General features: G+C 36.6%; 3 protein-coding genes across 3 annotated transcripts; 2 read left to right on the forward strand and 1 right to left on the reverse strand.

The window, feature by feature from the left end:
• Positions 1-216: 216 nt before the first annotated feature.
• Positions 217-3,409, forward strand: LOC119986021 (histone-lysine N-methyltransferase ATXR6). Its single transcript, XM_038830549.1, has 6 exons — positions 217-463; positions 777-857; positions 988-1,217; positions 2,105-2,205; positions 2,327-2,542; positions 3,040-3,409. Exons 1-6 carry the CDS (start codon positions 217-219, stop codon positions 3,197-3,199), a joined length of 1,035 nt encoding a protein of 344 aa, XP_038686477.1. The 3' UTR covers positions 3,200-3,409.
• Positions 3,410-10,177: 6,768 nt separating this feature from the next.
• On the forward strand, positions 10,178-15,102 carry LOC119985808. The gene is made up of 8 exons (XM_038830204.1): positions 10,178-10,308; positions 10,778-12,018; positions 12,165-12,255; positions 12,391-12,548; positions 12,645-12,696; positions 12,999-13,078; positions 13,212-13,305; positions 13,673-15,102. Exons 2-8 carry the CDS (start codon positions 10,885-10,887, stop codon positions 14,203-14,205), a joined length of 2,142 nt encoding a protein of 713 aa, XP_038686132.1. The 5' UTR covers positions 10,178-10,308; positions 10,778-10,884; the 3' UTR covers positions 14,206-15,102.
• A 3,545-nt stretch (positions 15,103-18,647) lies between these two features.
• LOC119985613 (protein IQ-DOMAIN 14-like) lies at positions 18,648-19,641 on the reverse strand. Its single transcript, XM_038829900.1, has 3 exons — positions 19,554-19,641; positions 19,322-19,503; positions 18,648-19,241 (listed from the first exon to the last, which is right to left on the reverse strand). The coding sequence occupies exons 1-3, from the start codon at positions 19,639-19,641 to the stop codon at positions 18,648-18,650; spliced, it is 864 nt and encodes a 287-aa protein (XP_038685828.1).
• Between the last annotated feature and the right edge of the window lie 2,289 nt (positions 19,642-21,930).

Raw genomic sequence — 21,930 nt, forward strand, 5'->3', positions numbered from 1 at the left:
ATGAGCCCATACTAAATGGATAGAAGCATTCATCTTGGGCCTATAATTCTCCATATCCGGAAAGACACGTGGGCCGAGACGAGAAGAAGTAAAACTTGGCGCCAACATCCCTACACCCGCCAAACGAAAAGCCGAAAGAACCCGCGAGAGCGGCTGTTTCGCTCCACTATTAAATCTTCTGCCGCCCATTCTCCTTCAGGCTTTGAAGATCTGGCAATGGCAGTGAGTCGCAGAACTCGAGCTCCCAAGCCTTCCTCACGCCCTCCATTTGAAGAAGAGGACACGTTCGATCACGATGATACGTGCTGCAAGGAATGCGAATCTGGGGAGTCTCCGGAGGAGATGCTTCTCTGCGACAAATGTGACATAGGGTATCACCTGTTTTGCCTTAGACCCATTCTCGTTTCCGTGCCAAAAGGATCTTGGTTTTGCCCTGATTGCGCAAAGAATAAGAAACCCAAGTGTAAGCTCATTGGCTTTCCTTGATTTCCACCCCTAAATTTGATGCGGAATTGGTCGTTTATATTAAATTTGTTCAGTTAATACATTGCATCTCATGTGTTGATGATGGTTTTGTCATTTCTGGGTTTGGTGCCAATCCCATAACATAGACTCCTTTTTTGCCCTTATTGGTCCTAATTCGATTCAATGTTTTCTGTTTGGGATTTGTCAAATTGGAGTAAAATCTGTTTAATTTGTAAAGTCAATACCAAAAGTAAATAGATAATTTACTACTTCTTCAATTGAAATCGGATATTGTTTTTTGATATGTGCAGCTTTCCCTCTTGTGCAAACAAAAATCGTTGATTTCTTTCGGATTCAAAGGTCCTTAGATTCCATTCCACAACCAAGTCAAGGTAAAGAGCAATTCAATTTCCTTTTCGATTCTTGTTTTTTTTTTTTTGTAATTCTATTCATATTCATAGTCATATCCATGTGACCATGTACTTTAAAAGGCTTAAATTTGTTTACTTTTTATATTTCCAGAGAACCAGAGAAAAAGAAAGCGGGGAGTTAGGTTGGTGGTAACCAAGAAGAAGAGGAAATTGTTGCCATTCAATCCGTGTGAGGATCCTAACAGAAGGTTGCAACAAATGGCATCACTAGCAACTGCATTGACAGCGTCAGGAGCAGACTTCAGTAATGAGCTAACTTACAGACCTGGTATGGCACCGAGATCAGCGAATCATCCAGCTCTTGAGAAGAATGGAATGCAGGTAAATTGGAATACGAATTTTACTTCTGGATATGTTGGGGTATAAAATCAAAGAGAAAAAAAATTAGGGCTGCTGTATTGGATGTTTGAGTCAATGAACTTCAATTTCTTCTGGTAGTAGCTATGTCAGTGGCATTGAGACTTGGTCATTGCATGTCCTATTTGTAAGTGAAATGTTAGGTTGCTTTACTGCAACGATTATTGTTTCAAGTTACAGAAAATTTGGCAATTGTGCATTGTGAGTTTAGAGGATGGAATTGTCGAAACAATCTTTCTATGATGTAGGGTATCGTACTGTACATTTGACATTTTACAAACACATCTTCTAATATGAATTTATGAGATACAGTAATGTTCTGTTAAACAAATCTTTAAAGCATGTTTCATAATGATTCTTCATCATATTAAGTTTTAGATCAACTCCTCTTCCATTGAAATCAAGTAATTTATTACAAACCACTTATGACAAATTCGTCCCAGTGTAACTACTGGAAGAGTGTTGAGCTTTTTCATGTCTCAGCTTAACTTGTCCAAGATTGACATGCTCGTTGTCTAATTTGATTTGAATTTGGATTTTGAGCTTGAAATTGCTTGAATAAACACTTTTTGAAGTTCTAATTCAGCTATGTTGATATTGCCAGTATTTTTTTGTCTATTACGAGCCTTATTAAATGTATAGTGCTACCTTTAATTTTGTGTCCATTGGTATTAGGAGCTTCAAAAGTGTTTTTGAGCTTGAGCTTGCTTGAATAAACACTTTTGAAGTTATAATCTAGCCATGTTGATATTGTCAGTAGATTTTATGTCTATTAGGAGCTTCATTGAGTGCATAGTACTACATTTAACTTTGTGATTCATTAGTAATATCCAGCGCAAAATACATTGCAGGCTTTGCCAAAGGATGACTTAGACACCTTAAATTTGTGCAAAAACATGATGGAGAGAGGGGAATGTCCACCATTGATGGTTGTCTTTGATCCACTGGAAGGGTATGACAGAACATCTTTCTTATCAGTACTTTTTTTTGCTTTCAAGGCAAGATTTGGTAAGTGAAGATTGAACCCTTGGCCTTCCCAAGAATAATAATAATACTTTTTTTTACTCAAATAGGTTTACAGTAGAGGCAGACAGATTTATCAAGGATTTGACAATAATAACGGAATATGTTGGAGATGTTGATTACTTGAGGAATCGCGAACATGACTATGATGGGGACAGCATGATGACGCTCCTTACAGCTGCTAATCCTTTGCAAAGCCTTGTTATTTGTCCTGAAAAGCGTAGTAACATTGCTCGGTTCATTAATGGCATCAACAATCACACTCCGTAAGTCCTTACTCTGCTGTGAACTTATATTTTCAGCATAGACAAATTGTCAGTGCCAAATAATTACCTCAGTGAAAGACATGAAAAATAATTTTGAATTGAAGATTGCTTTTTGGATGCGTTTGCTAGTTTATGCATGATTGACTGGAGATTTGCATGGTGTTTATTGTTTTAGAATGGTTTTTGGCCGGCTTATTCTTTGGGTGTTTATAGTGTTCTTTTGTTAGAACTTAAAAGATAGTTTTTCCTCCCTTCCATATCTGGATGAAGCCACATTGGTGAACTAGGTAGAATTTATATGTGTTGTTACTTGTGTGAGATTGTTTTGTTGCATTTGATGTTAATTTTTAGTTTTCTTTAGTGTGCAGTTAACGGCTTGACATAAGCCGTTAAAATGCATAAAGAATTGGTCATATGGATGGTGTTTCACTATTGTCAATCGTATCTTTGAGAAACCAATCTGATAAAAGGAATGGTGTCGTTGAATGTTGACGCAGGGAAGGAAAGAAGAAGCAAAACCTAAAATGTGTGAGATACAATGTAGATGGGGAGTGCCGGGTGTTGCTGATTGCTAACAGAAATATAGGGACGGGGGAGAGATTATACTATGACTACAATGGATATGAACATGAATATCCGACTGAGCACTTTGTGTAAAGGCTCAAAGTGCAAGGTAAAGTCAGTGTGTCATCCCAAAACACAAAATGATGAAGACATGCAGTTGGTAACTAACAAGCTAATCATACAAATGTGATTACTTTATCTTTGTTATGATATTATCATTATGGACCTGGTCCTGGTCCTGGTGTAGGTTGGGCTGTTGAAATTCCGAAGGCCTCTTGATTTGGATCACCCATTTCTTGTTCAGTTTGATCCACTCCACACACATACATAGTGTAATGGATTTTTCTCAAACCAAGCTAGTCATCCCATATTCCCATATAAGCTTGGTTTGAGTGGCAACTGTAATGGGATTTTCTCAATGTGTTCATAACTTTAATTGGACAGAAGTAATTTAAGACAGGCAAACAAACAGATAGAGATTACAGAGATTGTGTTGACTGTATATATGTTTCATGAAACGTAGGACCACACTATCACTATGGTTCAGAAAGAAAAGAAAAAAAAAAAGGATTAAACAAGAGGGTGGTCCCGAAATTTGGATTTGTATTTTATATCATCAACATATAAACAAGGGGCAGAGGCAGAGGCAATGGCAATGGCAATGGCTGGTGTGGTCAGATTTCGATCAGACGCATCCCTGCAAAAGTGGTCCCACATGGCTACCACCAGATGTACATCACAGTCCTAGCTGGCAAAAGCATTCACAATGCCCCAACCCCCACCCCCACCCCCGCGGTACTATCAAGTATCGAGTATATGGATCGATCTTTTCAAGCCCAGGCATCACAGGAGTATCAATATCTACGTATGACTAAATATATATATATATCATCATTCTTTTTTACCCTTTCTCACCACTCGTGGTTTGCCCCAATTGCCCTTCAATTCCATTATTTATAGTTTTATACTTCCAAACCAAACCAAAACAAGCCAAGGCTTCATCATATAATCAAACAGTATTCATACATGCTACAGCCCCCATAGTGGTAACTGGTAAGGCCACTACATGATTGATGCCCTAAATTGGGTCATATATCCTATATGTAAAATCAATTTGAGACATACAGATATGCTGCCTGTCTTCAATGTATCCAACTGCATATATATTATATACAAATTGTGTGTGCATGCATACAAGACAAGACTCATACACTGTATCTGGTGAAAATATGTACAAGTCTTCTTTTTTTTCCTTTTTTTTTTTATTTCTTTAGCCCTGAATTCATGTGCTTTACTAAAAAGTCAGCGTGTTCTTCGGTTTGACCAAATATGCTCTACCTAAGTATAATTAGGGATAATGCATCTTTTAGTCACTGAAAATGTTTATTATGTTTAACTCAGTCATTGAATGTTCAAACGTTCCAACTTGATAACCTCAATTTGAAAAATGTTCTAATATACACACTCTAATAGATTTTCGACTTTTCGAACATTCAAACCACTGATGATAATTTGTTTTGTTGTTGGTGTGGATTGACGTATGATTACGTGAAAAGTAAAGAAACTATTTAAAAAAAAATTAACATATGATAAAAATCATCTCTTTCCATGAAAAGTTGATGATGGAGTTGAATTTGATCAACTCTTTTAAAGTGTATTACCCCTTAATTAGGGCGATTTGACTATGTGTTAGCAATAAATTGTCAAATCATTTAATTTCACATTACTTAATTCAATTATTATTAAATATGATACAACTTTTATGTACGGAATCGGATCCCTTAAATACTTATTTTGTGTATTACCAACCAACCAACAAACCAACTTGAAGATTGATTAGGATCGGATCCCTCAATTAATTGTTCTTCAATCCAATAAATCAGAATTAATTTAATCTCGATCCGTTAACTGCTGGCATTTAGAAATTTTGATTGTAAATTTTAATGGCCATGCCAATATATAATATACCAAACCCCCACAATTGACAAGTTTGATGATTGTCGGCAAGAGCAAGAGCAAGAGCATATCAGTTAATTATTACTACTAATTCTTAGTCACTTTCAAATTTACATAATTATATATATATATATATATATATACACGTACATTAGATAATTAGTTTCCAATGAATTAATCACATGATTAAATAGTCTTATTCAATCATGCATGTCGGCTGCTACCTCAAATATTCATTATATATCCTCGCTTGATTTATTATATTAAAAGTGAGAAAATTCATATATGTGGCCTGCAATTCACGTATATATATAAGTGACACTTTCATAATTGAGGAAGCTGTACACATACATGCACACATATTGGCATATCACATATATGATATAGTAAGGTAGATTTTTCCATACACCAACCAACCTTCATATATCATATATATTTCAATAGGCACCAAATGGATATATATAATTATAAAGGGACCCTGTGTCTCAAAACCTGTGATAGGGTAATGCAATATGTCAAATCCAATAATATTATAAGAGGAAAATGAAACAATAATATTATAGTAAATGTCAAAGCATTAGAAGAATGAATTAATGTGGATGTGGTGTTGTTTCAAGACAAGAAGAACAAAACCATCTACATATATACATTACATACGATCAACTTAATTAATTATGTGCATCATCATATCATTCTACATATTATTGCATTGAGGGGCTACAATCTTGGGGTGGGCGTCCACATGGACAACCCCCCTTCAACATTGTTAATTATGTCTTCTTTTTTTTTGTATTTTACAACTCATCTACAAATCACTACATCATATCCCCTCTTTAATAGTATGGAGTAAAACCCAACTACAATAACTTGATAAATCAAATTTCTATGATTTCTGATTAGAGAGATCGAGAATCGATATATATTTACTTGTTTATTTGTTCTTTTCGTCTTCCCATATACATACACACACATTGTATATATAATATGCAAGATTAATTAATTTCAATACAAATTAATGGGTCTCTTCTTTTAAGAATATTAGTCATACACTCTGCTCGCACACCCTGATTTAATTAAAATGTGTTGGAACCGTCTTTTGCCTGCCCCTGCCTTTGTGGTAGATAAACAAGTGTAACCCCTTCATGCATGCCACACGTCACTCATGTGCCTTAAACCATTAAGAAAAAAGCACGCAGTCTCTCTTCTTGAATAATATTATATATGGGAACTACTGTTCAAAGTTCAAACAACCTCATCATCTTTCATTTGAATTTTGGTTAATGTAGAAGCCAATTTGATCATCAGCTCATGCGTGACCACACTTTACAGTATCAGCTGGGATGATCTCATGCATGACCTCTTCTTTCCCATATTCAAACCATTAATGATGCTTATATTACCATTTTATATTCTGACCTGATAACACCAATTTAAGCGACAATATTATAGAGATCTCAACAGCTGGTTGGTGTCTCAGTCATCGATCTCAATTGTTGAATTGTATGCACATGATTTCATGTGTATCATATAATACATGTAAAGTTCACGAATTTAATTGAATTCTATACATTCAACTCAACTGATGAAATATTTTATCACTTCTCATTTAATAAACAATGTTGGATCACTCGTTCAATCTCTTGAGTTACTAACTGCATGCATGTGATTTGAAAATAATTATATATATATATATATATATATATATATATATATATATATTACAAAGATATGTGTAAACTTTTATGACTTTTTATATCTAACACAAATGTCAAATGGTGTTTCATTAATTGCTGCTGATCATTATTCATGAGTACGCGAGTTATGCATCCACCACTGTCAGACCATCACGTACACAGAAAGTTGATAAAGACGTAAAACATTAGTGAATGATTAGTGTCTACCTGTCTTCATTTTGTGGGGTTAAATCATGTAGTTGCCTTTGTCTTGGTTCATAATATTTTAACCCCTTTTCCCCCTTTCTGTCACTTTAATGTTTGGCATATATAAGTCCCTTTTTAAGTTTTAACTAAATAATTAACTCACATTCACAGACCTCTATTGTAGATTAAGACTGCTACCAAACACTTTCAATACCATAATTATGATGTCGGTAATTTTTCTTACTTTAAAGACATACTTGCCTTAATTTGGGGCTAACTGGTGTGCTTAGCAACTCCACATTTTTTACTTTCTAGGGTTTTGATGCCTCTAATGGAGACATAATCAAACTTACTAAAAGTTTGACCTAACTTTAATACCTAATGTTTTAGTTGTTGTCGTAATAGTATAAAGTAGCAGAAAATAAATGCTTTAGCTGTTGTCGTAATAATAAAAAGTAGTAGAAAATAAAAGACACAAAGCAAGAACAATTTGAAGTGAGGTATGGGTATCTTGGTATTTGTCTATAGATTATAAAAGCAAAGAACTAGAAACAGATCATGATATCTGTTTCACAAATCTACTTAAGATAATAGCTCCTGCCTATCGGGTGCTTTACAAATTAATGAGCTTCACCTCCTAAGGTACAACACCTTAACCTGAACTCGGCAGCACTCAAGAACGAAAACAAATGAAAAAGAAACTATTTGAGAGATAATATTTTCGGTGTGTTTTGGAAGTCGTCCACCACGAGGTATTTTATAATAGAATTAGAACTATTTTACTTTTATGGGTAGAAATTTGACACGAAATCGAATTCCATCTTAGTATGAGAATAAACACTAATGGAAGTCCATCTCATTTCAATAGTGTTTAATCACCTAATCAATTGTAATTGAATTAAGACCTCTAATAAAACTTTTGACCAAAAAGTATAATAATTTTTTTCCCAAACCAACGACAGCAATGGTACATGCTCGTGGTGGTTTGGCCTAATGGGTCATGGTATGGAGAGTCTCTATCCCACAAAACCTTTGGTGCCCTTGGGCTCAAATGAGAAGTCCAATACTTCCACCTATAAACTAGCAATCAAGTGTTAAGTTTTCAATGTGATATTTTTGTACATACACAACGCACACTTTTCTTCGGGAGTCATTCACACATCGCATTTTTCAACATTATCATATTGTCATTTGATCTTAATGACCTAATACACGAATCAAAGTGTCCATATATAGATGATAATTCATAAGACGGTCCATTATTAGTCTTAATTATTAACAGGAAAACAATATTAATAGTCATAAAAACACCACAGACATGCACACAATTATTGTAAGGATCAAACATTAATCAAAATTTGTTGGTCTGAATCTGATTAATTATTGTAAGGATTAAAGATTTTAAAATTTTTGAATATGCAAGTACATACAGGTACATGCATTAGAGTCTAGAGATTCCTCAAAAGGAGTGGCGTGGCTTGATCTTAACCGTCAAATCAGTTGCAGAGGATCCTAATCCCGTTGATGATGAACAGAAAATAATTGGAGGACAGTCACACATTGATGGGGGCATATCCACAACCCATGCGATATACTATATAAAGACAGCTTTGACCTGTCAGGTGTGTCGTAAATGTTTGGAAATTGGAGGATTTATAGGGAGTAAAATGGTAAAGAAAATAACACCCATAGTCCCATACCATGCTAATAAGGGTTAAAAAAATTAATTTTTTTTTTATGGCAAATACAAGGTGAAATTTACTTATGCTAAAACTCTTAAAAGGGGTGGTGGAATGTGACATTTAGACCACATAAATGATCAATTATTTCAATATAGAATACAAACAATAAAGGGTTAAGGGGTGGTCGGCCTCCAACGTTTTTATATATGTATATTTGACCACTCCATCATCGGACGGTCATCAAGCTTTCAAAATAAATATGATTATGACATGACACCGGCCATTTGCATTTAAGGGAAAGAAATGTGATTGAATAATTGATATTATTATAAATAAGGGTGTGAGAGCCAGCAATTGATTTGAGTGATTGAAATTCATAAATCTAATGACATGTCCGTATATACATACATACTACTTTAATTAGCCTTAATACCAAAATTCTAAGTCAAAAATTGACTTTCTATGAGTGGAAAGTGGAAAGCAACCTAACCCCAACTACTAATGAAGGAAATAAAAATAATATTCATTCTCGATGAGTTTTATTGGGTGAACCTTAATTTCATAATTTTTTCAATAGAATTTCAACAACAATTGATTCAGAATTACGCAAATGAATTATAAACTATGCTTTAAAAAATAATTGAATCTATATTAAAATAATAAATTTTGGATAATGAATTATGAGATAAAATAATGAAATAAATTTATTCCATTGATTTATACTATCAAATTGTTGAGCTACATGTCATTTTCGATAACATAATATTAATATGCCTAGAAAGCTCTCCTCTTACACAATATAAGCAAGGCCCATTTCACCTACAAAAGGCCTACATATATCCTCTACATATGTGAGGTACTAACCAATATTAATTGTCGTCTTTAATAAGTGAACATGACATAATCGCTACATAATCATTTTAATAACATGATATTTTATTATTTAGTACCACTAATTATCACACATTGGAAACTCCAAGTTTAAAAAGAGACAAAAATTTACAAATAACAACATATATTGCACTCCAAATCCCAAAGATGCAGGCCATAATAATTTTCTCCAAATCAAAAACAGCAATGCTACACCTCCTTACAAAAATTAAGAAATTAATTTCTAATTTAATGGAGAGCATCCCATATCATCTAATATAATCTAATAATATCATTAAAATGAATTACACTGACTTGGTTCTTCACATACAAAAACAAACATAAATAAATAAATAAATATATATATATATATATATATATGTTTTACTATAGAATTGAATTAGAAATTTAGTAGGGAGAGGAAGTGCAGAATCCCAAACACTCCCTAGTCCGGAAATCTCGTTGATCGGGCCATCCCTTCACGAATATCAAGGCAATTTTGTTTATTTTCCCGTTTCACCCCTTTTTCATTACACACAATCACGCATTTTACATTTTTACCCTTATTATTATCTTGTAATTTATTTATTTATTTAATGTAATACTTTATTCATTATTGTTTTTGCTGGATGATTTTGTTTTATGCGGCATTTATTTATTTATGTTCTTCTCTGTTCCAGTGTTCCGTTTGCTTCCCCGAGAGAGAGAGAGAGAGAGAGAGAGAGAGCGACTCCTAAGAGCTCCAATTTCTCCATGGATGCTTCGATCTGTACCCTCCTTCTCTCCCAAAGAAATCTCGTAGAAATAAACCCATGTAAGCAAATACGTTGTTATCTTTACTACACAGGTTTAAATAATTACATCGTTGCTTATTCAATCCTTCATATATTTCGATACAATTTTCTGGATTTCTTTCTTCAAATGCAAGCTTGTGATCTTCCATACCCGTCAGTGACTTTTTAATCTCTGTGTGCCGGAAACTGTTTTCAACCCTTAATTTGTGGCAAAGCCGTCGGATTATATTATCTTAATTCGCTGTTTCTCAATTCTTTTTCTTCGTTTTTTCCGTCTTTTGGGTATTCTTATGAATATAAAATTTTGGTTTTTGTTTAAATGGAGGACCAGATTCAATGAGTATGGATTGGGATCCATGTTGGATCTCTTGGATTTTTCTTCTCTAATTTTTAATGTCTTTATTTATCATTTGATTTAATTTAAGTTTTATTTGTTAGACTGATCTCGGAGTTTGTGCTTCTTTGTTGTGCTTTTTTGTTTTGTTTTAGTTCCTGGACGGGTTGCTTGTCTTGAGGAAATTTAGATTTCAGCACATTGCCTAGGGCTTTAAAAGTTCGTTACTTGAGGTGGGATTTCATGGGCTAAAGACAGAATAATGGGTAGCTTAAGTGAGGACGAAGAATGGCGATTTTTTGATGCCCAAGAAGATATTGCATCTGTTTCTGATGCAAATTCAGAAGGCACTGATACATCTATTGCAGTTCGTAGTTCCAGCGACCTAGTTTCAAGTAGTTTTGTATATGATGTATGGTTACAATGCCCAGGGAGTGTTAAGGAACGGCGGGATAAATTCTTCAATTGGATGGAAAGGAACCTAGATCCGATAGCCCATGGGGATTCGTTGGGGGAATTTGGTTTTGAAAGGGAAGTAGACAGGCTTAGGGAGAGCAGTGGGGCTGTGTTGAGAACATTCGTTTTTGAAGATGAGTTTTGTTCCAGTCGATCTTCCATGTCTTGTTGGTCTAGTGGTGATCCAGAGAGTTTTATCTATAGAGATGAGAATCCACATGGTGGAATGGCTTATAATGTGGAGGAAACAGGGGATGCTGGGAAGGCAATTGACAGTTGTCAGGTGGGTTCTGAGACAATTTCAGAGGAGTACATGCCTGGTTCAACTTCCTCATTTCAACGGCTCTCAGCGAAAGAATTTGAGCATCAGAATAGTGTCAAAACATCAAAGGGAGTTAAGAATGGCTGGTTGAAGAGATTACGTTCTATAGCATGTGCTGTGGATAAGCAACGGGAAGCTGAGAAATTAAGACCCAATGAGAATGATGATATTTTGGGTTATCGAATACAGAGAGCTAAGGTTCGCCAATATGGGAAGCGATCCAAGGAACTATCTGCACTTTATAAGGGGCAAGATATCCAGGCTCATGAGGGTTCAATATTAACTATGAAATTCAGTCCTGATGGACAGTACCTTGCAAGTGCCGGTGAAGATGGGATTGTGAGATTGTGGCAAGTAGTGGAGGATGATAGGCGTAATGAACTTGACATTCCAGAAATAGACCCATCCTGCATATACTTCACTGTCAATCGCCTGTCTGAGCTGAAACCCCTCTTCATGGATAAGGAGAAGATTAGTAAGTTAAGGAGCCTGCGGAGAACATCAGACTCTGCCTGTGTCATTTTCCCGCCAAAAGTTTTCCGGATATTAGAGAAGCCATTACACGAATTTTATGGACATTGTGGTGACATCCTTGATCTCTCGTGGTCAAAGAATAATGTAAGTATTGATATGGTTATTTTCTTTAGTCTGTGAGAAAAAGAAATATTTTTTTCACTCTCTTTTAGGAAATTAATGTGCAGATATTTCTTGAACTAAGAAAAAGGGTAGATGTTTAATTGTTTATTTATCTGTTTACATTGCAGTATCTGCTGTCATGTTCCGTGGATAAAACTGTTCGTCTATGGCAAGTGGGGTGTGACAACTGTCTTGGAGTTTTTTCGCATAGTAATTATGGTGTGTTGCTGATTGTTTATGTTCCCTTTTAATTAGTTTTGGGTTAAAGTATCGGTCAATTTTGACTGTATTTATGGCATGATCTCCACCCTTTCTCTGCCTCATGGGCTTTTCTTATCTTGTGATGTGCTGCAGTAACCTGTGTTCAGTTTAACCCTGTGGATGATAATTACTTTATGACGGGCTCAATTGATGGAAAAGTACGGATTTGGGCAATTTCTGATCGTCAAGTTATTGATTGGACCGATATTAGAGATATCGTCACTGCACTATGTTATCGTCCAGATGGGCAGGTTTGGAGAATTTCATGCTCTCTCTTTCTTAGAAATATGGCTTTCTGGTGTCTGCTTTCATGGCTAAATGACTAATGTAATTTGTCCTTCATGCAGGGGGGAATTGTTGGCTCTATGACAGGAAATTGTCGCTTTTACAATATGTCAGGTAGGTGAAATGGGCCAGTAACTCATTTGTTGAACTTGTTGCATGCATTTTTTTCCCAGTTTGCAATGGGGGATTGATTTTAAAGGAAAATGGAAACAATTGTCAACTTTGGGTATGTCCGCTCTGGCAATTAAAGGAAAGTGAACAGCCAAATATAGATAGTAAATATCTGTTTAATTTGCTTTGAAAGCGATATTCTTCGTATGGGCTATTCCATTGTTCGATATAATGATTTGGGTTGGATGTATTTTGAAAATGCCATTAAAGTTTAATGTAGTTTTTTTTTTTCCTTCTTGTTTCAGACAATCACTTGCAACTGGATGCTCAGATATGCTTGCACAATAAAAAGAAGTCACCCTGCAAAAGAATAACAGGCTTCCAGGTAGTTCTTCCCCCCCCCCCCCCCCCCTCTCTATTAGATGTCAATTTTACTGATTTAAGTCATAATTGATGCATTCTTTCTATGTCTCTCTCCTTTGTGCACTACTGATCTCATAAAATGTTACCATGTCCAGTATTTCCCTCAAGATTCAAGCAAAGTGATGGTTGGCTGTACTGATTCACAAGTCAGAATTCTCCATGGGCTTAATGTAATTGGAAAATACAAGGGTATGTACCTATGTTTGAATTGGGTCTTTCGAATTTATTTTATTCCTTTGGTTTTCAGATGCAGAGCCTTTGGTCTAGGAATGGTTTCTTCAAAAAAAAAAAAAAGATAGAAAAAGATTTAAAAAAAAACAATAAGAAGAAAAGTTAACCTAGCCACCTAGGAATGAGCCATTGCTTATGATTGCAAAGTTGACTTCTAAATTTCTAACATTATCGTGTCTGATATACTGACTGAGTGAACATATTTTAACATGAAACTACGTTATCTCCTCCCCTTCTATTTATGTCAGATGTAAACTTAATGTTCTTGCTTATTTAGTTTTAATTAAAACTAAGTTTCTAAAATATATTTTTTTCATCTCCTTAGGCCATCGTAGTGCCGGAAACCAGATGTCTGCATGTTTCACTTCAGATGGGAAACATATTGTCTCTGCTTCTGAGGATTCTAATGTATATATGTGGAATTGCGTTGATGAAGAGGGCGCCATTTCTCAAGCAAAAAATGTTAAGTCTTGTGAGCGGTTCTCCACCAATGCATCCGTTGCAATACCTTGGCATGGCTTGAAATATGGAAACTCTGAGAATGGGTACCATTTTAGTGTCTCAAGCGATAAGTCATTGGAACCTCTGCCATTTACTTCACCTGCTTGTTTCTCTCTAAGCCAAGAGTTCTTCTTAGAATCTTTTCCCAAGGGACATGCGACTTGGCCTGAGGAGAAGCTTCCTGCAGCAAGCCGATTGCCTTCATCGTCAGGATTGCATAAATCACACTACAAGTTTCTTAAATCTTCATGCCAGGGAACATCTAGTTCTCATGCTTGGGGTTTGGTTATTGTGACTGCTGGATTGGATGGGCGAATTAGATCGTTTCACAATTATGGGTTACCGGTAGCTGTTTGAAATGTTAGTGTTTTGGCAGAGCTTTCAGTGAACCTGGATTCTTCAGTTTGATTGGGCAGTTTTCATGCTTATTGTTCGTTTGGTCGATGAAGTTGTGCAATCCAGTATTGGATGGGCTAATGAGCAAAAAAAATGTTGGAAGCGTAAGCAGCCATGATGCACAAGGTTGGAAAGCCAATGAGAGCTTGTGCTCCGTAGATTGATAGGGTGGGGGGTCATGGAAGATATTGGGGGTCTACTGCGACAGAACTGGGTCGTGACATATTGCTGTTTTTATGTGGTTGCAATGCAAATGCTTGGGATAAGCAGGAGGCATCTGAAAATAATTTGTCGAACGGCCTTAAAAAAGATATGCAAATCATGTGTTAAGAGGGGCCATGATTTTAATTTTATCTTGTTATAATTAAAGTGGCAGTGGGGCCTTTGAAGAGCAAAGTCCTCTATGGAAAGGGAAGGCCGAGAATCAAGGCTACTAGTGGTCTCAAGTTAATTTGGGAAGAAAAATAGAAAATGGTGGGGAACCCTGCCATTACACCATATCTGTTGGTCTGAATAATTGAGTTGTTGTCTGCCATTTCTGGCTGCTCCATGGTAGGGCCAGTTTCTCCAGCAGTTCAAGCTGTGGAGGGATGCTTAGCAAGTTGCGTTTTCTGCAAAACCGTGGCGTTTTACTCAAAACTCCCATATTTTGACAACATTTATGGTAGAATCCTCAAATCTTTTCGCGGCGGCTTTCGTTCGTGGGTGCGATAGCGTGTCTACTAACTTTGATCATACATGGTGATGACAACCCCTTTTTTGTTTTGCTAACACAAATTGTATATGTTATTCAATTAGACTATATGCTCTACATCCAGTAAATGCGTATATAAATTATTATTTTTTTGGTCTCAAAATAATGAAATGTCTCGTCTTGCCGTTGAGAATTTATGCAAGTGGGAGTTTACTGATCATTTAGAGTTGTTCTCTCTTGGTTTGCCCGATTCGCGTACAAGAAAAGCATACTGCCACTGGCATTGATGAGTCTAGAGTATAAAATTCAAAGGTGAATTATTGTAGGAAGGTGAGAGACTCTGTTCTGTTGTGGCATATTCTTTTCTTACGTTAATATAGCACTGTCAATAGCGAACTTGGAATTGTTCCAAACACATTAATACTATAGTGGCGTCAAGAGTAGGTGAATCCAATGCTTTCTAAACAAGACTTATGCATGTAAGCGACAGGATGAATTGAATCAGAAGCATTAAGAGGCAAATAATTTCATATGTACCAATGTAGCTCTATTAGAGAACAACGGAACAATACGAGATTGGTTCTTGAGGTACACAACATCAACAGCTTAAGGATTAGCTGCAATCCGAATGCAGAGCCCAACTCAGTCATTTTCATCGCCAAGTACCAACAACCCAAAGCATAACCAGCGAAACAAAGCCGCGGACCAAATTTTATTGGGGTTGCACTATGGGACCCCGATCAGCTCGTTACATAATATTTGCAGCACATACTAATTCAAGGAAATTAGAGGGCGAGGGCCTATATTAGCATGGGAAAATAATCAAGTGTCAATTACCCAAATAAACAGAGATTCATACATGTATTTTGGCCTGGGTTCACTTTGGGCTTATGTAGTCACAATTGATGAACATAGCAGGGAAGGCCCTTAGAGATCAGGTTTGCTTTGCAAAGCTATGCAGTTTCAATAGTTTATGGGTCCTGATCATGATGGTTAGAACTAAGAGATCAAAACTTAACACTTCCAACATTCCCTTTCACTTCATGAAAACATCAGTATAGGTGAAAACAGGAGTTGACTCCAAAGATGGCATACCCATATTTTGATGCTATGCCCAATTATTAGGTTCACCAAAAGCAATATCAACAAATAACATTCACAGATTCTTGCACATGCACATCAAACTACATAAGAATATTCCGAAATTCTAAATTTCTAATCACCAACTCAGACAACAAGAAACAAACACAAACACAAACAGAAAAATACAAGACTGGATGCATAACTCAATATTGCAAAGAAGTTCAAGACGAATAACTGAAAATTCAAGTGAGCTAGAGAAAGGTTCCATCAGAAATCAGTATCAAGCACGTCATTGGTTGATTCATGGACATTAAATAGATAAAAAGAACACCATATATCATATATCAAGGAGAACAAGAAATCACAAAGACGAAAGAAAAATCAAACCCCTAGCATCAAGAGATTCAACCCTTGTTCCTTCTCTTGTTGATATCCGCATACTTTCTTCATAGAAGAAAGTGCAGAATTAATCATTCACCGTCTATTGGCAAGCACTATATTAGTTCGATACAAAACCATTCAAAAGTTTGTCATAGCAATTCATAAAGCCCGTATGCTTCCCAAATCTAATAGTTTTTTTTTTCCTATAAAAATCAATCTCAGAACAAGTTTTTAGAAAAGGGCACAAATATGGATTATTACTCTACCTTTCTTCACACTCTTAACATAAGAACTCAAAGAAAATACAAAAATTTTAAAGCCTTATGGCAACAGAAAACCACCAAATATCAGTTGCAAATTCTAACAAATGACCCATTAAAAAATACAAGCTACTTTGCGTCCTCTGCAATTATAATTCAGAAAAGAGGCACACTTTCACTAAATCAGAACATCTGCTAACACGCCCACCATTTCTGGGTTTGCTTTTGGTCCGTTGGTCGTTGGTTGATTGTCCCACCAATCTTCCAAAAGACAAGTTTAAGAAACCTTAAAAATTATTGCACTCCATGTTCTAAATTTGATTTGGCAGTTCTTGCATTTTGGGGTCATATTCCATTTCACATTAAGATGAACCTCCACCAATGCTTAGCTAACTTAACCAACTAGATACAAAGCTCATCACTAGTACAATGATATCATGTGACATGTTTTGCTCATTTGCTGTATAAAATAAATCCGATGATTCCACAAACAGAGCACTCATTCCGCAGATGATACAACCACAAATTGTTAAACATGAACAAGATAGCAATTTTGTGCCCAGCAGAATAGGCAACAAGCGGAAATAATTACAGGAGGATTGAGGATCTCACGGCCTGATTGTAATGCGTAACAGAAGACTATTTAGCCTCACCTCAACTTACAATGGCGGGTGGCTTTCACCGGAATATAAGAGTAGCTATCACATCATTACTCATAAAGTTAAGAATAAGAAACTATTTAGCCTCACCCTGTCATAGGAACTATATATATTAAGTTTCATGAGGCAAATTCTGGTTCTTGGAAGATAATTTAGCAGCAGAAAACCAACCAATAGCCTACGGCCCTACAGTGAATTCATATGTCCAGAAATCCACAAAAGCAGCTCAAAACATTGATCTTTCAACCACCAACCACCAATTCGGTGAAGGAAACATACACATATATCACAAGCATTCTTCAATATTCCAAAGAAGACAGATATATTATGACACACACGAGTTATGACATAAAAAACTCAAAATTCAAGAAACCTAAGTTCCGTATGTTTTGATTTGCATGGAATTTGATTGAAAAGAGAGCAACGTACACTAACAAGCCCCAAGAATTGCAATCTTGGGTCTGGCTCTGTCAGACAGGGAGACCGACGACGTCTTTCTGGCTTACACTACGGTCGCTGAAAATGAAGGAATAGGTGGTGAACATGAGAGGGCGGTCGTGGGCATCTTCGGCGTCGTCGGCGGTGGAGAGGTTGATGCAGGAACACCGTTCGAGGGACGAGAAGAAGGCGGAAGCCACGCTGGTCCCCACCCACGTCGCCATTCCGTTCAGTTTCTCATACGACAGACACGTGGTCAGATTGTCCATGCTCCTACGCTTCGATTTAGAGGATCCTGCGATGGTGACGATGATATGGGAAAATGAGACATTACAAAGCTCTTGTAATGGAAGCCCGGGGCCTGCTGTAATTTTATTACAGCAGGCCCCACTGTAATATATTTTTTTGACATTAAAAATTTTTATTTTTATTTTTAAAAATTATAAATATGTAATGTTAATCGCAACGAACACAACGATATATTTTTTGTTAGAAACAAAAATCAAATTCAACATGAAAAAGACACAACAATTCTAGACCATCAGATATAAACTCAAAATATTCAATGTTTTGATCATGATGAATTTGATTTTTGTTTTAAATAAAAAATATACCGTTGGATTCGTTATGAAAAATACTACATATTTATGATTTTTAAAAATAAAAATAAAATTTTTTACTACCTATAAAATACATTACAGCGGGACCTGCTGTAATAAAATTACAGCAGGTCCCGGGCACCCCTTGCAATATGGTCTCAGCCCACAACATGAAGGCCCATTTACCATAACTTTGACGAAGTTCTTTTAAAATGGGCCACTGGCCCAGTTGCTGCATCCGGTCCGAAGAAACTCATAGAGCTTTGAATTTCAGATTAAACTCCGCAGATCATTCCCCGAACGTCGAACGACGAGTCTCATTGTCGTTGGAACACGAGGATGACGGAGTCAACCTCTGTTCATGGACGCTCTTGTTGACCTCCTCGGGAACTGGAAAATGCAGGCGTTTCCTCACTCTTCTCATGATCTTCTCCCTCTCCGGGGTGGACGACCTTTGCCTTGGTGCACTTTCTAACCTCGAACGAGCATTAGCAGATGCAGTGGCCACCATGTAGTTCCGCATAGAAGAGTCACCGCTGCTGCTTACTTGATCATCTCCATTAATATTCTTTTCTTGATATTTTAGGCAACGAGGAGTGGTTGAATGCACTTGCGTTGATCTTATTCTTGATATAGTTGGAGAGTTGACTGGGAAGTTGCTGTGGCTTCTTTGGACAGGGGAGGCAACGGAGCACGAGGTCGGCCTCTGTTTTTGGCATTGCGATTTCTGTGCATTCTGGTTTGAGTAAGGTTGAAAGGTATCGATTTTAACTGTTTTGATGTGTTCTTTTTGATCATATGAATTTCTTCTGGAGCCATTCCATCTGGGTTTTTCTTCTAGCTCATTCTCACTTGCGTATGTGTCTCTACTAGGCCTCCATATCTATGTCAGAGAACAAAAGTAGGGTCCATAACGACAAGGTATTTGATGAAATGACTAAGTGGAGTTCAAAGAAAGCAAACCTGCCGAGAAAATGCGAAAGCAAGTGCTCTTTCGCGTTTTAAAGCGAGATCCTTTGTTTTCTGCAACATGGCTTGTAACTTATCACGTGTTTGTGAGTGGCCATGCATCCCAATCAACCCAGTCCCCAGAGCTCCTTGGTCCGTATGTAGACTACATTTCTTAGCAGTTAGGAACACATATTCTTCACATATATAGTAAGACAATTCAGGCTAAGATAATAAACTATAATACTTACGATGGAACTCCAACTGGATTTTCTACTCCCTTCAAAAGAAAGCCTGTTGCGCTGTTCACATACCCTAGCTTGAACTCTCACCATTGCCTGCATGCACCTAAGAGTGTGTTTGGATTGAGGGATTTGGGGGGAAGAGAAGGGAAGGGAAGGGAGGGGAGGGGAGAGAAGGGAAGGGAGGGGAGGGGGAAATATTTTTCTCTCATGTTTGAATAGATAAAAAAAAAGAAGGAAAGAAAATTTATTTAATTTACTAATTTATCCTTATTTTTACGTTAAAATATTATGTATAAGGGTAAAATAGATATTTAACTTATAAATGACTTAATTAGTAATCTATTTCCTCCAAATGACTCCATTTTGGGGGAAGAATTTTGACAAAAATTTAATGAAATCTTCCCTCCAATTCCCTCATCTTAATTTTTTTTAAACTATTCAAACAAAAGAATTGGAAGGAACTTATTGACGTAATTGACATTATATCCTCAAATTATGGAACCAGATTTGTTATAAATTGCTGTAAATATTAGCTGTATATGACATTATCTCCTAACTATTAGCTGTATCAATTTGTTGCTAAACTTTAGGAAGTGATAGCTGTATTATCTCCTAAATTCTAGTTTGTCTGATGTAACAGTCCCTCCATATATGAGGTTGTCACTTTTGATCATCAATATACACATGAAATATTGCTTATGTTTTTCTACATGGTATCGAAGCAGTTTTTTTTTGTCTTGTCTTGTTTGCTCATCAATTATGGCAAACAGACGAATCTATCTTTTCTGGTGCAAAGTCGTCTTCTACAGGTGCTTCAAGTGATCCTGAATTAGAGTCCATTCCAAATCAACGGTTGTGCTCTGTGCTTCTTAATGAGTTTAATTATCTTCCATGGTCCAGAGCTATTACACTTGCTCTTGGTGGAAGATCTAAACTCAATTTCATTGATGAAAAGATTCCTTCTCCTGATGAAAAATCTCCAGATTATGGAGCGTGGTTATCAAAAGACCAATTGGTGCGGTCATGGATTCTTAATTCCATGGATTCTTCTCTTGAAGAGATCTTTAGCTACTCAGAGTCTGCTTCTATCTTGTGGTCAGCAATTCGTGATATGTATGGCCAACAAAATAACTCTGCTAGAATTTTTGAACTTCAACGAGATATTGTCAATCTTCAAGAAGCTGGAAAACTTTTTGTCCAATTGCTTTGCTGCCTTAAAAAGATGTGGAATGAACTTGAGTTGTATCGTCCTCACACAGTTGATGCCACGATTCTTCGTAATCGTGTCATGGAGGACAAAATATTCTAGTTGTTAGCAAGTCTTGGACCTGAATATGAAGATCTCCGCAGCCGCGTTCTCATGTCTCCAGAACTTCCATCGCTTGCTTCTGTCATCTCCATGATTCAGAGAGAAGAATTAAGAAGGAAAGTTATGAATGTGGAAGCTAGGCCTAACCTCTCTGAGTCTCGTGCTTATGCATCCTACAAAGGCAAGCATGTGGAAGCTAAGCCTAACCTCTCTGAGTCTCGTGCTTATGCATCCTACAAAGGCAAGCATGTGGAAGCTAAGCCTAACCTCTCTGAGTCTCATGCTTATGCATCCTACAAAGGCAAGCGCCCGGATTTAAAATGCCAACATTGTCATCATCTGGGACATCTAGTTGAACGGTGTTGGTTTCTCCATCCAGAATTGAAACCAAAGTTTGCTAAGGATAAGGGACTTTTTCTAAACCAAAAGCTCTTGTTGCAGAAACAATACAGGGAGATGTGGTAAATTACACCTCAAATCCAATTTCCCTTATAAATGAGTTTGCAACCTATCTTTAGGAGAAGGGAGGACATGGAGCTTCTGGTACAGGACACTCTAATTCCACAGCCCTCCTCGGTAAGTTTGTTGGGTTCTTATCAAACTCGGGACATCAATCCAATGACAACTTTGAAGGTATTTCCAGTGCACTCTCTACTGCTATAGAATTTAATGCTGTGCATGATTTTTGGATTGTTGATTCTGGTGCCACCGATCGTATGACAAATAAATTAACCAATTTGTCTGACTTAAAAAAAATTTCTACTCCATCTCATGTGTCAATTGTCAATGGGAATGGTGTTCCTGTTCTTGGTGAAGGTAAACTTAAATTGTTGTCTAAAGATGTGACTTCAATAGCTTTATATGTTCCATCTTTTCCAGTCAAGTTACTTTCCGTTAGCAAACTCACTCAGGCTCTAAATTGCTGTGCTATATTTCTTCCTCATGCAGTACTTTTTCAGGACCTTGTCACCAAGAAGATCATTGGTAGAGGATTTTTTCTACAAGGCCTCTACTACATCTCCGGAAATTTTCAACCTAGCAAAAGTACTCAAGTCTCGGTTTTTCCTTCT

This window comes from Tripterygium wilfordii, chromosome 19 (genome assembly GCF_013401445.1).
Source record: "Tripterygium wilfordii isolate XIE 37 chromosome 19, ASM1340144v1, whole genome shotgun sequence".
NCBI classification, from domain to species: domain Eukaryota; kingdom Viridiplantae; phylum Streptophyta; class Magnoliopsida; order Celastrales; family Celastraceae; genus Tripterygium; species Tripterygium wilfordii.

Excerpts from the sequence above, each read along its gene's own strand:
- LOC119985613 (XM_038829900.1), bottom strand. The coding sequence starts at position 19,641 with ATGGTGAGAGTTCAAGCTAGGGTATGTGAACAGCGCAACAGGCTTTCT. Across the intron at positions 19,504-19,553 it reads CAGTTGGAGTTCCATCGTAA|AATATGTGTTCCTAACTGCT; the intron begins GTATTATAGTTT and ends ATATATGTGAAG. Across the intron at positions 19,242-19,321 it reads CTTTCGCATTTTCTCGGCAG|ATATGGAGGCCTAGTAGAGA; the intron begins GTTTGCTTTCTT and ends TCTCTGACATAG.
- LOC119986021 (XM_038830549.1), top strand. The coding sequence starts at position 217 with ATGGCAGTGAGTCGCAGAACTCGAGCTCCCAAGCCTTCCTCACGCCCT. Across the intron at positions 464-776 it reads AAAGAATAAGAAACCCAAGT|CTTTCCCTCTTGTGCAAACA; the intron begins GTAAGCTCATTG and ends TGATATGTGCAG. Across the intron at positions 1,218-2,104 it reads TTGAGAAGAATGGAATGCAG|GCTTTGCCAAAGGATGACTT; the intron begins GTAAATTGGAAT and ends AATACATTGCAG.
- LOC119985808 (XM_038830204.1), top strand. The coding sequence starts at position 10,885 with ATGGGTAGCTTAAGTGAGGACGAAGAATGGCGATTTTTTGATGCCCAA. Across the intron at positions 12,697-12,998 it reads TCGCTTTTACAATATGTCAG|ACAATCACTTGCAACTGGAT; the intron begins GTAGGTGAAATG and ends TTCTTGTTTCAG. Across the intron at positions 13,079-13,211 it reads AAAGAATAACAGGCTTCCAG|TATTTCCCTCAAGATTCAAG; the intron begins GTAGTTCTTCCC and ends TACCATGTCCAG.